Consider the following 16,231-nt stretch of genomic DNA (forward strand, 5'->3'; position numbering starts at 1 on the left):
TCAGCCAAGGAGAGCCTCTTTGTGGATGGTCATAAAAATGCACAGCAGCATCGCCCTGAACAGGATGGGCTGTGGTAAATGATAAGTTAGAAACAGTTATGTCTGGGAGGATTGATGGAAGTCAGTCCGCACAGGTAGCAGAATTGGTAACACCTATCAAAGTATTTAAGCTAGTGAAAGGAAAAGTCATGAATATATATACAGACAATGTGCCTTTGATGTAGTCCATGATTACATGGTGGCATGGGGTAAAAGAGGGTTCATCACCGCAGGGGAACCCCTATCAGACACCAATTAAGAATTCAGGCACTATTGTGTGCCAGTGAACCGCCAAAAGAGACTGCTGTAATAAAAATAAAAGCCCATCAAAAGAGAGCCCAGGTTGGCTAAAATTCAAAGGAAACCGGGCGGCTCAGAAAGCCCTAGAACAAGACGCCACTGACGAGGCTGCAATAGCCACTATTGAATTAGCAAAAGACACTATCCAAATTCAGCAGCTACAGGAGGACACCATGCAGGAAAAGAGAGAGAAATGGGAACTGCAGGGGGCATTCAGAGGGTTGGATGGTGTCTGGAGGCGAGCAGACAAGGTGGTAGCATGAGCGTGTATACAGAACACATTGTTTCAACTGCTCCACGGGCTCTCCCATAGAGGTAGAGAGGCCATGATAGCAAGCCTAGGGAGAGAGTAGTGGTGGAAGGGAATGGGAAGACACATGGCCAAGTACTGCTGCAGATGCATGGTTTATGCACAACATAACCCAGGGAGACCCATAAAAGTTAGGATGAGACACCAGCCCAGACCAAAGGGACCCTGGGAACACCTTCAGATTTTACAGGGCCACTACCACCTTCTTGTGGGAAAATGTACTGCCTGGCCATCATAGACCAATTCACCCGGTGGGTAGAAGCATTCCTGACCAAAAGCTGCACTGCGACCACTGTAGCCAGAACATTAGCGGAGATGGGAGGTACCCTTCCAGATAGACTCTGACCAAGGGCCCCATTTTACAGGCAGGGTCATGAAGACTGTCTGCCAGTTACTCAGCATGAGACAAAAATTTCACATTACCATCTCTGAGCTGTGGGGGTGACGGAGAGAGAATGAATAGAACGCTCAAAAATGTTTTAGATAAGGCTATGCAAACCTCAGGCAGAACATGGGTTGAAGTGCTGCCAGCCATACTAAATGAGATTAAGAGCCACCATGAATCAGGCGACTGGGCTAACACCATATGAATTAATGGCTGGGTGAGCAATACAATTGCCAGAGACAATAATCACGGTGGCACTCGTGGGTCCACTAAAAGACAAAATTCAGCCATATGTGGTAGAATTAAGTGCCCAATTGAAAGGGATACGGAAATCTGTAATTGATAAACAGGACAAAAAGGACAAGGTAGGGGAACTCCATCTTCTCTGATGTCCCAGCAGCAGGAGGCTGCGTTCTGGTGCGAGCATTGCCTGACAAACCAGGCTTTGCCCCAAAATGGAATGGGCCATACGACGTGGTAATAAGTGGGGACACCTGTACCTGTATAGATATTAAAGGAAAAGGCACATGAAGCACTGGACCCAACTAAAACCGTTTAAAGACTCCTATGACCAAACTAATGGCATTGACCATTCACCAGGTGCAGTCAAACGACGGGCAAGATGGTCATCCCGGGGCGAGTACCAAAAACACAAAGAACAAACCACATATAAGCACGACTGCACCTCCTGATGAAAACAAAGACTTTGACTGATAACTTTATTTAACTGCAAAAATGTATAAACCTGTTTGTATTTTACTGTGTTTAAGTGTTGCAACTGTTGGGAGCATGTCAGGATTTGAAAATAAACTCTTCTATAAAACCCTCCTAAGTTTGCATGGGAACCAAACTGTCTGCTACCCACTGGCGCGATTAGTGGAATCCCTATTTGTGGGCACTTTGGTGTGGACCCCTTGCTACCTGTCTACAGTAGACACCTCGGGAGCACTGTGTAAGAGGCAGAGAGGAAAGTACAAATGGGACTCCAGGGTAGATGCATGCAGCTGGGCAGGACCACTGGTTCATGGGACCGGGCCCCCCAGCCTAGGGTAGAGAAGACCCATTTAAAACCTGATAACTACCCACTCTGTTTCACAGGGCAGGGTTAGGGATGCGTTTATGCCCTAGTTACCTAAAAATTACTCCTGTCCAGACACAGTGCAATTACCAGCACTGTTTACTTGCACCTGCGACAAGTAGGCGTGCTTGAATGTGCCCGCAGGCAGACAATTCGTATGTGGTCAGTGCAATGACACCCATGTCAGCCCTGCCATATGGACATACCCGTTTGATATTTACCAGCTGGGAGGAATACCCAGGGGATCTGGGGCGACGTGGGTGGACAGACAGACGGAAGGACAGGACCATGTATGTTACAGAGCAGCAAAGGGATTTGTTTCCCTATTTAAGGGGACTTAAGCGACAGACACTCCCGACCTCCCAAACCTGTTCGTGGTAGTGACAATTGCACCCCTTACTGTACCATGCCCCAGCAGGGGACATGTTCAGAGAAGGATAGTGACCCACTTCATCAGCCAGGCGTTCTGTGCTGACTGGCAGATTCCTACCACTTTGGGATTATCAGTGGGATGTGGATTCTTGGGATGTCTATCTTTGGGGGGGGGGTGAGGTGGGCGGTGCAACAGGGATCGTCAGCACTAAGCACAGACATTACCTTATATGTGGCCTGACTATCTTAGGCAATAATACCACAAAAGTTATGGAAGCAATTAATACACAGTTGGCTGAACTCAGACTCTACACACAGCAGACATGTTTCGTGGTGGATTATCAATTAGCACAGTAAGGTGGCTTTTGTACAATTATTGGTCATAATTGTATCATACATGTTATTGATGACTCTTTTATAACATTACAGAAGCCATCAAGAATATCCGAGACCAGCTAGATAAGCTTTGACAGGGAGCCACAGTTATAGACAGCTGGCTAAATTGGTTGGTCGGTAAATTTTGGGAACCCAATTTGGCAAACGAGATAGAATATCAGCATGAGTGCAAGGAGAACTGTGAGCCGCAGGTGTTTAAAGCTCTGCTGTAAGGCACTATTGATGAGAACTGTGCCAGCAGCAAGTGTCAGCACGTAAGAGCCCCCGACAAAATTAACACTCCATGATACCCCTTGGAAGGAGGAGCTCCCAGAGATGACCTACCTCTACATTTAAATTGAGTGGTTTGCGGGAGATCTCCAGTTTTCCCCCCCCCACTTTGTGGTCAAGGAGGCGAATTCGAAGTAGGAGATGGTGCGGGGCAGAGTGGCACTAGGCACATGGACACACAAGATGGCCGCTGAGCCATAAGTTGGCCACTTGACACGCATGATGGTTGCTGGACCACAATATGGAAAGACACAGCTGAGCAAACACATACTGCCTGGGGTTACCAGGATGCCAGCACAGTGCTCTCACAATCTAGTTGATTAGCTTAATGCAAGTGGGAGAGGGAATACATGAGTAGCGTATACTGCCCGTTGAAGTGACTGGGTCCAGCCAACACCTTTGGTAGAAATGCTAACTGTTTGATACGGACTCAATACAAAATGCTAATAGCCAGGGCTGCAGTAAAATCCTTCTCAGGAAGAGCAATTAGAACCCATTACTAGAGCAATGGACTTCCGTGCAGACATTGAAACTGACAATGTCTGCACCGAAATTAACAAAGGCTGCGCTGGAACTGACATGGACTGCACCATAACTATCAACGATTCTGCAATGTTTACAATAAACAAACTATGTTGCAAAGACAATAACCTCAACACTGACCTATTGTATTACAAAATGTATAAAAGTATCTTGACATCTGCTCCGGAGACTCGCAGCTGACCCCACTGTGTTATTGGTTTCTTTTTCTCCCCGGAGCTCTGGAATTTCCTTGTACAATAAACAATCTCGTTGAACTCCGACTCTGACTCCGAGGCTGGTGATTTTCCCTACATCCCTAGAACCTTGCCTGTAACAGCATGGGCCCTAGTCTTACTCAACAGCCTCCTGTGCAGCATGTTGTCAAAGGCCTATTGGAAGTTCAGGTGAAAACCATCCATTAGTTCTCCTTGGTCTAACCTACTCGTTACTTCCTCAAAGAAGTCTAGCAGATTTGTCAGGCATAACCTCCCCTTGATGAAACCATGCTGATTTTTCCCTATTTTATCATACATTTCCAACTGTTCAAAGATTTCTTCCTTTACAATGGATTCTAAAATCTTACCCATGATTCTTCAGGGACTTATCATGGGAGAGACTAGGACCAGAAGTTATAATTTCAGGATAAAGGGGCATCAATTTAAGGCTGAGGTGAGGAATTTCTTTTGAGGTTTGAGTTATTTTGGAACTGTCTGTAAGGGAAGAGGTGTTGTGCATACTTGAGGCGAAACAAAATAGATTCTTTATCAGTAGGCATATAGAGGGTTATGGGTATAGGGAGAAAGTGGATGTGAGTGTTACTCGGCCGTGATCATACTGTATAGTGGAGCAGACTTAAGAGGCTGAACAGCCTACACCCGTTACCATTTCTTATGATTTTATGGTCTGTCTTTGTGTACTTTAATTTCTCAAAAAGCCAGGAGAAAGTCAGGACTGCAGTTGCTGGAGATCACAGTTGAAGAGTGTGATATTCCTAAAGAAGCGCTTATGCCCGAAATGTTGATTCTCCTGCTCCTCCGATGCTGCCTGACCGGCTGTGCTTTTCCAGCACCACACTCTTCACCCCTCACAGGGCCAGCCTGGACTGAAATCCAATACCAAATCAGCTATATGTGCTCTGCCTTCTACAAACAATATCAAATAAGTGTTTGACAAGATAGACGTTAACAAGTCAATAGAGTTCCTAATATACCGATCAGTTGTCACAGCAATTCTCTATTACAGTATGACCTGGACTGCATATCATGGGCAAGAACGCTAGAAAAATTCCCAATAGAAATCTACCAGTACCTTCTAAACTGGCAACCTCTATCATTTAGAAGGCGCAGAGCAGCAGATACAAGAGCGCCACTACAAAGTGCTAGTTCTCCTTCAAGCCACACCATCTTTACTCGCTGGTCTTGACAATTGCTGGGTTAAAATTCTGAAGCTTCCTAATAGTAGTGGCTGTATGTATACCCCAAGGACTGCAGTGAATCAAGACGGCTGCTCACCATCAGCTTCTCATCGGTTCTTGGGTTGGGCAATATATGTTCACCCAGCAAGTAACTCCCACATCCCATAAGTGAATGAGAAGAAAAGTTGCCTCCAGAGTTTTCTCTGGATTCACTGGGAGGCCCATTGAAAAAAATGTGGGTATTTTTCTGGAAGCCAGTTCTACAAATATTCAGGAAAAACATCCTGCAAAATCAAGTACAAAGGATTGGGAAAAATATCTCCTGCAAGATTCAGTGTTTTCAAATGTAAATGGCCAACATTCCATAGGAGGACAAAGAAAATGTGACAAAAGCGCTCTGAAGCTTTGCTTGAAATGCAGTAGCATTGGCATTAATGACTGGGAGGAGCTTACTACCATTTGAGTGAAATGGCGACAACTTTTCTGTCAAGCCATATCGTGCTTTTGTGTCCAGACTCTCCCTTTGTTCAGTCCTGGCAGAAAAGGAAATAAAAGGAAGCAAATCATGCACTTTGGATGCCACAATGCACATGGAGGATACACCACGAGGTAAAGAATTGATCTACTTAGTCACAGAATTGCTGCAGAAAGTTATAACACTGAGAAGATACCTTTCTTCTAATTGAGGGCAGTTGATAGTCTTTATTTTTCAGTAGGTTGAATCTGCCCGGAAAATATTTTATTTCTTTTTGCTTTCTTCACTCATTTGTAGTTGATGTTCAAGTAAAAGGTTGTGTTTCACTGCTTCATCTTATCTAAGTTGTACACTCTTTTGAAGGTTATTCGAAGAGATAAATAGGAGAGTGGGGATGAGGTAGCTGGGAAAGCTGTAGGTAGATGCAGGTGGGGGTTGACGGTAATAGATCAGAGGGGAGGGTGGAGTGGAAAGATGGGAAAGAAGATGGGCAGTTCAAGAGGGCAGTGTTGAGTTGGAGGGTTGGATCTGAGATGAAGTGGGAGGAGGGGAGATGTGAAAACTAATGAAATCAATGTTAATGCTTGGTTGAAGGGGCCAAAAGCCGAAAATGAGGCTTTCTTCCTCCAAATGTTGGGTGGCTTGGATTTGGCAGTGGAGGAGGACTCGTTCTTGGGGGAGCTGAAGTGGCCGGCCACAAGGCGATGGGGTTGTTTGGTGCCTATGTCCCAGGGATGTTCCTTTGGGATGCCTGCTCACCCTCCGAGGACCCTTTCTTCTGCCGCCAAAATACTTCATTCACTTGGACATCCTGTGGCTGGTCTGTTGCCCACTAAAGTGAATGGAGTATGTTCGAGGTAGGAGAAAGGGTGCTTGGAGGGTCAGTGGTTGAACATCTCTGGGACACAAAAACCAAATAACCCCACCGCCCTGTGGTTGACCACTTCAAGTCCCCTTCCCACTCCCTCGAGGACATGCAAGTCCTGGGCTGCCTCCACCGCCAAATCCAAACCACCCAATGTCTGATGGAAGAACGCCCCATCTTTTGTCTTGGGAACCTCCAACCACATGGCATCAATGTCAGTTTTTCACCAGTTTCCTTGTCTCCAACCCCCACCCCACCCTCATCGCAGATCCAACCCTCCAACTCTGCACTGCCCTCTTGAGCTGTTAATCTTGCTTCCCATCGATCCACTCCAACCCCACCTGGATCTATCGCCTTCCCAGCTATCCCACCCTCCTACTTATCTCTCAGCTCCATACCTCCCCCCTCAACATTCGTGTTAAAGGGCTTGTGCCCAAAACATTGATTCTCCTGCTCCTCGGATGCCGCCTGACCTGTGATTTTTCCAGTGCCACACCATTTGATTCTGATCTCCAGGATCTTCAGTCCTTGCTTTGTTCTTGGGAGTAAGTTTGTAAGGTAGGTGATTGAAGGTGGGGTAGGGGGACTTTGGGATTTGAGTTTGTGATGATAGAGGGGCCTGCTCAGTGTTTCTACAACTTTTGGAACAGCACCTTGATTCCTGTCTTGGGACTTGATGTAATGGAACTCTACCTTGAGTTCCATTACATAAGGTAATGAGCATTGTACTCCATTTTGCTACATTCCCCAGTCTCCTTGGCTGTAAGTGTCTTGTTGGGTTTACTCTGTTCAGAGTGGAGCCATTTTTCTCCTTTTTCATACCTAACATTTAAACCTAATTTACATAGCTTTCTTTGCCATTATCACTGCCTTTTTTCTTTTGCTTTGGGTGCCCTCACAATCTGTTCCACTTGCTGCTCCTTGTCTTCTGACAGCAGTGTGAAAACCACCATTTTCCAGCTCCTTTCAGTTCAAAGCTGCTTGTTTTCCTTTCTCCACAGGTGCTTCCAGATATGCTGCATTTGTAAAAAAATTCTGATTTCCTGCATCAGTATTTTGCTTTTACACTTGCTTTTAGTCTTGCTATAGAATTGCTTTTATTACTTACCGAATGTTATGAAACAGTCGAGCATTTGGCCTAAGAGTTTGTTCCTATTTGTACCTGTCTGTCAATCTCTCTTCATTATTCTATATTTCTCTTTCACCAATCTGTAATATTCTTACATATTGGAAGAAAGTGAGGACTTACAAATTGACGTCACTGCCTCAAGTACAAGTTCTGGCTGCGCATTTCCCATCCCAAATCTTCTGTAAAGAGCGCACACAACTGCAGCTGCTGGAAATCTGAAATAAAAACAGCTGGAGAATCTGGGTAGGTCTGGCAGCATCTGTAGGGAGAGCAATAGAGTTAATAGAATCAAGTTCAATGACCCTTCATCAAAATCTTTTGTAATCTTTAAAGTTCATCTGATCTTGCTCCCAAATCTCTAATATTTAATATTAGATTATCCTTCCTTCAAATAGATTTCTCATTGACTAGAAATCATTTCTATCCCAACTTCCAGTCACAATAATCTTAAATACCTCAATCAAATCAACCCTTAATTTCTAGGTCAAACTGAACAATCCTAATTTTTTTCAGTTCTTTATTATTGTATTTATTTATACCAGGCAAAATCTTTGTAAATGTGTAATGTTTCCTTTCCCCTGTGTTACGAAGTTGAAGGCATGTACTGTACCTTTGAAAGAGTGAAAACTGGCAAGCACCTGTCATGTGACTAACTGGTCACATGACAGATGCAATATTTGGCTGTAACCTAGATACCTGAGTTGTTTTCACAGCAGTTTGAATTTAACCAATCAGTCTAAATTATATCCCAAGATACTAAAACCCAATTGAATTTGAATTTTACTGTTTTGACAACATTGAACCAATGAGACAATCTGATGTTTCGGGTATGAAAAAAGCAGGTATTTTGGACAGTTAGCCAGAAAGAGCACCAACTGCCATTGAATGACTGTTATTTGTCACACTCTCTGTAAAAGGTACCTTTTGCATATGAAACCTCTTTGCAGCAGAAGACCAAAGGTGGCCAAGATCTACAAACAGAGGAAGATCAACACCGGAGATGACAGCTGCTGCCTGGTTTTGAAAATTGAGTTGCTGTAAATTTAATAGGGGCCTTATTGGATCAGTATATTGTTTTAGAGTGGGAGGTAGATAACCAACCTTTAAGTGAAAGGAGGCTTAGAGTTGTAAACAGTTATTGTTTAATGTTCATTTTAGAGTTAAAGAATAAAATTGTTATTTTTTTCTTCTAAATAGCAGAAATTAGGTAGTTCTTTGTCACTCATACTTTAACAGATTATGAGGCGAGGTGAACTTTTCTTTGTGTTTGGTTTACCACCGTGTCGTAACACTTTTTTTAGATTAGATTCCCTACAGTGTGGAAACAGGCCCTTCGGCCCAACCAGTCCATACTGACACTCCAAAGAGTAACCCACCCAGACCTATTTCCTTCTGACTAATGCACCTAACACTATGGGCAATTTAGCATGGCCAATTCACCTGACCTGCACATCTTTAGACTATGGGAGGAAACTGGAGCATCCAGAGGAAACCCACGTAGATACAGGGAAAATGTGCAAACTCCACGCAGACAGTCTCCCCGAGGCTGGAATCGAACCTGAGACCCTGGTGCTGTGAGGCAACAGTGCTAACCACTTAGCCACTGTGCCACCCCAGTTGAGATTGCTTCTTTATAGTGTAGAGCTCAACTAATTTTCAGTTCTATAATGAAACTAGTTTATGCTTTCTGGAAGTGCCTTCCATTTATGTTTAGGACCCTTCTCTCAAGACAAAGATTTTGTTGAACTTTTGCACTTTATGAATTACCAGTGAGCTTGGGGGTCCCATAACTCCTTAATCTTGTCCAAGGCACTGTTTATTGACAAATCAGTTGATTTGCCAAACAGTCAACATTCTTAACTTGTGTTGTATAATTGTGTGTGCACAGTGCATGCATATGAGAGAAATTTGGTATCCTTGCCTTTGTTGTAATGACAAGCAATATATCAACCAGTTGCTTTTTAGCAATAACAATGTGCTGCAGATGCTGAATATACTTGGCAGGTATGACAAGAAATAGAGTTGATGTTTCTGGTCATGGGGACTCATTAGCCTCTACCCCTCTGCATCGTCTGATCTGACAGCTACCCTCCTGGTTTTACTCCCCACTTGCCAGCTTTTCCTCCTGGTAACCTACTCCCTCAGTTGATAAATTCACATCCTACTGGCCTGTCATCTGACCCTTATCCATCTGACATCATTCCGCCCGCCCCTATCCTTGAAATCATATTCTCTTCCCACTAGACATTTGGCCCAGATGGTATTATACGACTGGCATTCTAACTCCTCATTCTCTTCTCTTTCTCTTATTCTGTCTTTCCTTTCACCCTATCCCATAACTTTCACCCTACCCATCTGGTACCCTAACATCAAACAACCTATGAACCTTGCTTTGACTGCAACTGTCAAAAGGTCCTGTTTGGACCCATTTTAATTTCAGAATCATCACTTAGGAATTCCAGGAAAGTATCTCAGAATGCAAGTACTGCTGTGGTAATCTCCTCTGAGAATTACTGAGTTCTCTTCTTTAGTTCAAAGAAAAAGGGCAGAGTGTTAATCTGCATCACATTGCCATTCCTAGGAAACTCCAGCCCAGTGTGATGTAGTTCGATGGACAAGTTGTTGCCATTGGGCATGATTCATAGCAAGATGCTTCCACGTTAATAGCAAGATTGCCGTACATCAACGAGACTGTTCTCTGAAGTCTATGGAAGTGCACTTTTTGTCTCCATCTCAACATGTCTTGCCCACACTCCACCCACATCCCATCATTTACATATAATTTGTGTTTTCAATTTGTGTTTTAGGTATCCAATATGATGCTGAAAAAGAGGAATTGCAGCTTCAAGAAATAAAACAGAGAGAATTACAAAGAATTGAAGAAGCTAAGCAAAAGGTTGCTGACAAAGGTACTATGAATAGATGTAATGCAGATTTCTTTCATCAGTGCATTATATTTAATTCCTAATCAAGTCTTGTTTTAATTGTCTTTTCCTCTGTATTGCCTGAATCATTGAGTTATGTTTGTAGAAGTTCTGAAATGTTTGAAATCATAACATCCATACTGTTCACTCCATCGATTTTTGATTAATTTTTGTATTTTCTTGTTTTAAGAATTCTGGCATGTATATTGTCACTTTAAAAAATTGTTAAATGAGCAGTTTTTAATGAGCAAATTTAAATATTGTGCACTTCTGATTAACAGTGAATTTTCTTTTCCACTGCACTAAAGTAAAGTAGCAGGAGCAATTTTATGGAGGTGACTTGCATCTTGGCCACAGGCTGGAGACTTGACAAGACAGCGTTGTTACCTCTCTTCAGGAAGATCCACTAACTACATGTCTATCTGACAATTAACCAGCCATCAGAGTACTGACCTAAAAATCTTATCTGCCTTCAACCTGCCAGAGGGGTGCATAAAATATTACTCAATCTTTTGACTTTTCCTCACTAAGTGAATATCAATCAACAAACACTCTTTCAAAAATTCTCCCTTACTTTTGCCTATAGCATCTTATTTTTTTTGTGATCTTCATTTCCTGATATTGACCTGACTGAGATCAGTTCACTGTCATGCAAAGTAAGTCTTTACTTGAGGTTGTGTTCTTAAAAGTCATCATTTTACATGGATTGTATTTAAACGAATTACACTTGCCCTTAAAACCAACTTAAAAGCTATAGTTAGATTTCTAGTGTCTTCCTCATCAGAGAGTTAAAAAAAAATACCCTGCCAGTTGAAATATTTTACATTGGAATTCAGCAATTATGATAAATGAAATAAATTTTAAAATCACAATTATAAAAAAAGGTAACATCCTGCTTGTGTAGAAGTGGGAGAGACATATAATTTGTGAGGAGCTGTTCTTCAGTCAAATATTCTGCTTTTTAATGTTGCTCCTCGAATTCCACCAAAGACAAATACCTTCTCTGCCACCTATGGTGAAGGGAGGAAATGTGTGTTTGGATGAGAATGGTGGAGTTAATCTGGCTGATGTCAGGGCCACCAGGCAGCAGAGTTACAGGAGGTTGGAGTAGTGGCTTGGCCTGGCCTGGAGCAGGTGGAGCTGAACTCTAGTGTAGGACAGGCAGGGGACAGTTGATGGTGCTGCAGAATGCCCCGCTCATTGATAACCAATTCATTAATTGGGTGGATGCCAAACCTTGTATATACTTTGTAACTTTATCCATCCCTGACTGTTTGTTTGATTTTATAATCACTCGTAATGTTCAACATGCTGCAGGAACACATATTTGGGCAACTTTCTGTAGTTGGTCATGACCACGATTGAATTTTCACAGGTACTTTGCGGATGACATCACCTGCTGCCCTGTCTATTTTGCACACTGTCATGTGGGAGATTGATTTGCAATAAATAAACAGAAAAACATCTAGATTCCAAATTAAAATATATAATACATTTGTGCATACAATCGTGTTTATACTTGTGAAACCTCTGAAGAAAACCCTAAAAATTCATGAAACAGGTGATGATATTGCTGTTACTGTTATCTAAAAAGAGTAAATGAGAATGGAAAAAGTCCTTTAAAACAATGTTACACCCAAAAGTAAAAATATAGTCCTCAAATCTCACGAGCCTTTAGGAAAATAATCTTTTGATCTCTTTACCATGGGCCTCAACTACTGAAGCTGCTTTTCTTGCATCTTGTCACTTGCTGTAAAAATTCAGGAAATGGAAGAAGTGTGCAGAAGCATGTTAAAAAAACAAAATTACTTAATAGCCACGACCCAGCTCAGGATTGCGGTTTTATTGCTGATATAGAAAAGTGTGAATTGGAGAATTGAAGAGTAGAAGAATCATTTAAGAATTTTGGTTAGTGAATGGTCAATATAACAATTTGAGGCTAGGGAGAGGGCAAGGCCACTTTAAAATAATGCTGATCGGGCCATGTGACCCTAAATGTGACTGGGGCATTGGTTTTAAAACCAATCTCATGTCGCTAAACCAAAATGTAAGCCTCATTGGTAAGTTAATGTTTAAACAAAGTGTTAAATGGGGACTTGTTGTGCAAAGGATTCAGTCTGCTGTATTTCTGGTTTGTGTGGATCATTACCACAACCTACGTGTATCATTTAGTTGTTGGGAAATTGGAAAATTTCTAAGTATGCTTGTGAAAGCGTAAAAGGTTTTGTGCTTCTCTGCTGCAATGCCTTGGTAGTTTATGAACCAAATCTCATTGTAATAGGAAAGCAGTCTCATAAACGAGTGTATATTTTGATATCTAGCTCTGGAACATGAGCCATCTGAAGGGAAGCTTAATGTTGAGAGGAAAATATTGACCAGTTATGTATAGAATGTATTAAGTGCTGGATTATCTTTTTAAGTTGTACTTAAATTTTGTAGTGTATTCTAACAAATTTGTAAATCTCAAGGTATTTTAGTTGCAAGCTGTGATAACCATTGACTGGAACTATGTTAACTTAAGTAATTTTTGACAAAAATGAAATCCAATGTGCATGTATGCATTATTGCATAAAACATTGCTTGCCGCACATTAGAACTTAGTAAATGTTTTAGTAGCTTTCTGATGGTGATTGATGGATTTCCTTTGTGCCAGCATGTACACAGAAAATTCAAATTTTTAAAAAAATTATGCTGAGAGGAAAAATATGAAATGTGATCATGTGGTAACTATTATTAAAATTGTTACCTTTTACAGAAAATCCCAAAGAAGGGAAGCAAGATACCTTCATTGAAAAGTTAATTACGCAAGTTATTAAGAATTTACAGGTTAAAATTACCAATGTCCATATCCGCTATGAAGATGATGTGAGTATTTAGCTTGTTTTATTTAAATACTATGCTTTTATGACTTTTTTTATACTGTTAAAAATCTGTGTATTTGAGATACTTGCACAAAAGAACTTTTATCTCGTGAAGATCACAATGTCTTTTCAGTAATACAAACGTTGTGAATTAATTTAGTTACAGTCATGGACAACCAGCAGAGTCCTCCAATTTTCCTTGTCTTCTCTTTCTTCAAGACGTAAATTTTACTGAGATCAAAACCTCTAGAGCAGACTTAAACCTGCATGTATTGCACTGCAGGACCTGTGCAACTGAGCTCACTGACTGTTTTCTGATGGGCAAAAGTTTCGGTGACTGAGTAGTCTCAGTTCTGAACCTGAAATGAATTGTGTTTTTTTTTGATGAAAGGTGTTTTTCTTTGTGCTATTATAATAACTAGATATTTCTGTTGATAAAATATTGTGGAGGAAGCATGGAAGTCCCTAAATGGGTGAATATGTGTTAAAACGAAAGCTGACACAAAAGTAATGTAAAGTTTCCTTATCAAGCTTTTAACAGTCTAAATTTGTTATTCTTGAATGAGATTTTCAAAACTTCTGAAGAAATGCCATATTAGGAAGCTACATCTTCATGTGCACATATTGCTATCTCAGAGGGTTATGAGCACAGGGGAGGGAAAAATCGGGACAACACCTTGAATCAGAGTTCTAAAGTGGAGTAATATTGGGCTTGAAGTGTTGGCTGTTTCTTTCTCTGCAACACTTTTTGTTTTAGATATCCAGCATCTGCAATATTTTGCTTTTATTATGAGAACACAGCTATGCATCAGTTCTCAATCTTAGGACAATAAGTTTGCCGGTGACATCAAAATTGGAGGTGTAGTTGATAGCAAAGAAGGTTACCGCAGATTACAAGGGGATCTTGATCAGATGGGCCAATAGACTGAGAAATGGCAGATGGAGTTTAATTTAGATAAATGTGAGGTGCTGCATTTTGGGAAAGCAAACCTTAGCAGGACTTGTACACTTAATGTTATTGTCCTAGGGAGTGTTGCTGAACAAAGACATCTTGGAGTGCAGGTTCATAGCTCCTTGAATGTGGAGTCTCAGGTAGCTAGGGTAGTAAGGAAGGTGTTTGGTATGCTTTCCTTTATTGGTCAGAGTATTGAGTACAGGAGTTGGGAGGTCATGTTGCGCTGTACAGGACATTGATTAGGCCACTGTTGGACTATTGCGTGCAGTTCTGGTTTCCTTCCTATCGAAAAGATGTTGTGAAACTTGAAAGGGTTCAGAAAAGATTTAACAGGATGTTGCCAGGGTTGGAGGATTTGAGCTATAGGGAGAGGCTGAACAGGCTGGGGCTGTTTTCCCTGGACCGTCGGAGGCTGAGAGGTGATCTTATAGAGGTTTATAAAATTATGAGGGGCGTGCATAGGGTAAATAGACAAAGTCTTTTTCCCTCGGGTGGGGGAGTCCAGAACTAGAGGGCAAGGTTTAGGGTGAGAGGGGAAAGATATAAAAGAGACCTAAGGGGCAACTTTTTCACTCAGAGGGTGGTATGTGTATGGAATGAGCTGCCAGAGGAAGTGGTAGAGACTAGTACAAATGCAACATTTAAAAGGCATTTGGATGGGTATATGAATAGGACGGGTTTGGAGGGATATGGGCCGGGCGCTGGCAGGTGTGGACTATATTGGGTTGGGATATCTGGTCAGCATGGACGAGCTGGACCGTGCTGTAAGTCTCTATGACTCTTAAATTATCTGGATATCTTTATTTGGATGTAACATTAACATGACATTTCAGGAAGGTGCACACAACTTATCACATCACGCTAATGTCCTGAATGTGAAAGAAGAATCCTATCCTACCAGATCTGTGATCATCAATGAAGTAGTGACACTTGCTGTTAAACTCATTGACAGCTTCCCAAAACTATTTTTCCAGATGTTTGTTCAAATACTTGCTCTAATTCAGCATGGCTCCTTGTGCAGTGCATCTGAGATTCTGAGATCAAGGTATGCAACAGTGAGGCTATTCAAGCAATCAGATTGTGGCGTTTGAGAATTCTTTGGAGTCTGAGCCAAGAAGTGTGAAGCTGGTTTAAATCCTATACAGCATAGTTTGGAAGGAGAAAGAAATGGGTTTGAGAGAAACAGGAGTCACATGAATAGTGTTAAAAATTATAAAGAAAACCGTTAACTTGTGGAGGAATGAAATTCCATACTTCATAAAATAATGTAATTTTTAGAGCTAGAGAGCTGATAGATGTTCACCTATTCCTGGTTGCATCAGTCGTCATGTTTTCTTTTGGGCAAGTACTCCAAATTCACACCACTGTGTTGATATCAAGTCTAGTGGAAGGGGATATCTCAAGAGCTCAACAACCAGCTTTGTTTAATTTCACTCGCATATGGTGTAGATTGCTCTCCAAATTACTTGAGCTTCTTTATTGCAATTTCCAGGCCAGGAATTACTCATGGGCTATAATTTTTATAGGTCTGAGTCTTGATGTGTGATTTAAATCTGTTGTTATAGTTACTCAGTTTTAGTTTCTCACCATGGGCTGAATTTTCCCACTCAAAATTAAAGGCAAGCTCATAGGTTCCCTAACTGATGGTGAATGAGAAATTGAGATTTCAGTTAGTGGCAACACTCCTTTCTGTGTGAACAGTCTTGGCAGGAAGGGGCTGCCTTGAGATTTCTCCTCCTACCTGTTCCTATTTCTGCCTCTTAGCTGGTCACTGGTGCAAGGCTGTTTTAATTATTAGATTAGATTAGATTAGATTAGATTAGATTAGATTACTTTACAGTGTGGAAACAGGCCCTTCAGCCCAACAAGTCCACACCAACCCGCCGAAGCGCAAACCACCCATACCCCTACATTTTCCCCTTACCTAACACTACGG

The 16,231-nt window shown here is 41.7% G+C and overlaps 1 protein-coding gene across 4 annotated transcripts in view; it reads left to right on the top strand.

Moving 5' to 3' along the window:
* Nucleotides 1-16,231, top strand: part of vps13a (vacuolar protein sorting 13 homolog A) — a 421,720-nt gene that overhangs the window by 57,445 nt on the left and 348,044 nt on the right. For all 4 annotated transcript variants that reach the window (XM_043712521.1, XM_043712528.1, XM_043712537.1 and 1 more), the window contains exons 5-6: nucleotides 10,363-10,464; nucleotides 13,235-13,344. In XM_043712521.1, coding sequence (XP_043568456.1) covers nucleotides 10,363-10,464; nucleotides 13,235-13,344 — 212 coding nt within the window. The remainder of the gene's footprint in view (nucleotides 1-10,362; nucleotides 10,465-13,234; nucleotides 13,345-16,231) is intronic.

This window comes from Chiloscyllium plagiosum, chromosome 2 (assembly GCF_004010195.1).
Source record: "Chiloscyllium plagiosum isolate BGI_BamShark_2017 chromosome 2, ASM401019v2, whole genome shotgun sequence".
Lineage (NCBI taxonomy): Eukaryota > Metazoa > Chordata > Chondrichthyes > Orectolobiformes > Hemiscylliidae > Chiloscyllium > Chiloscyllium plagiosum.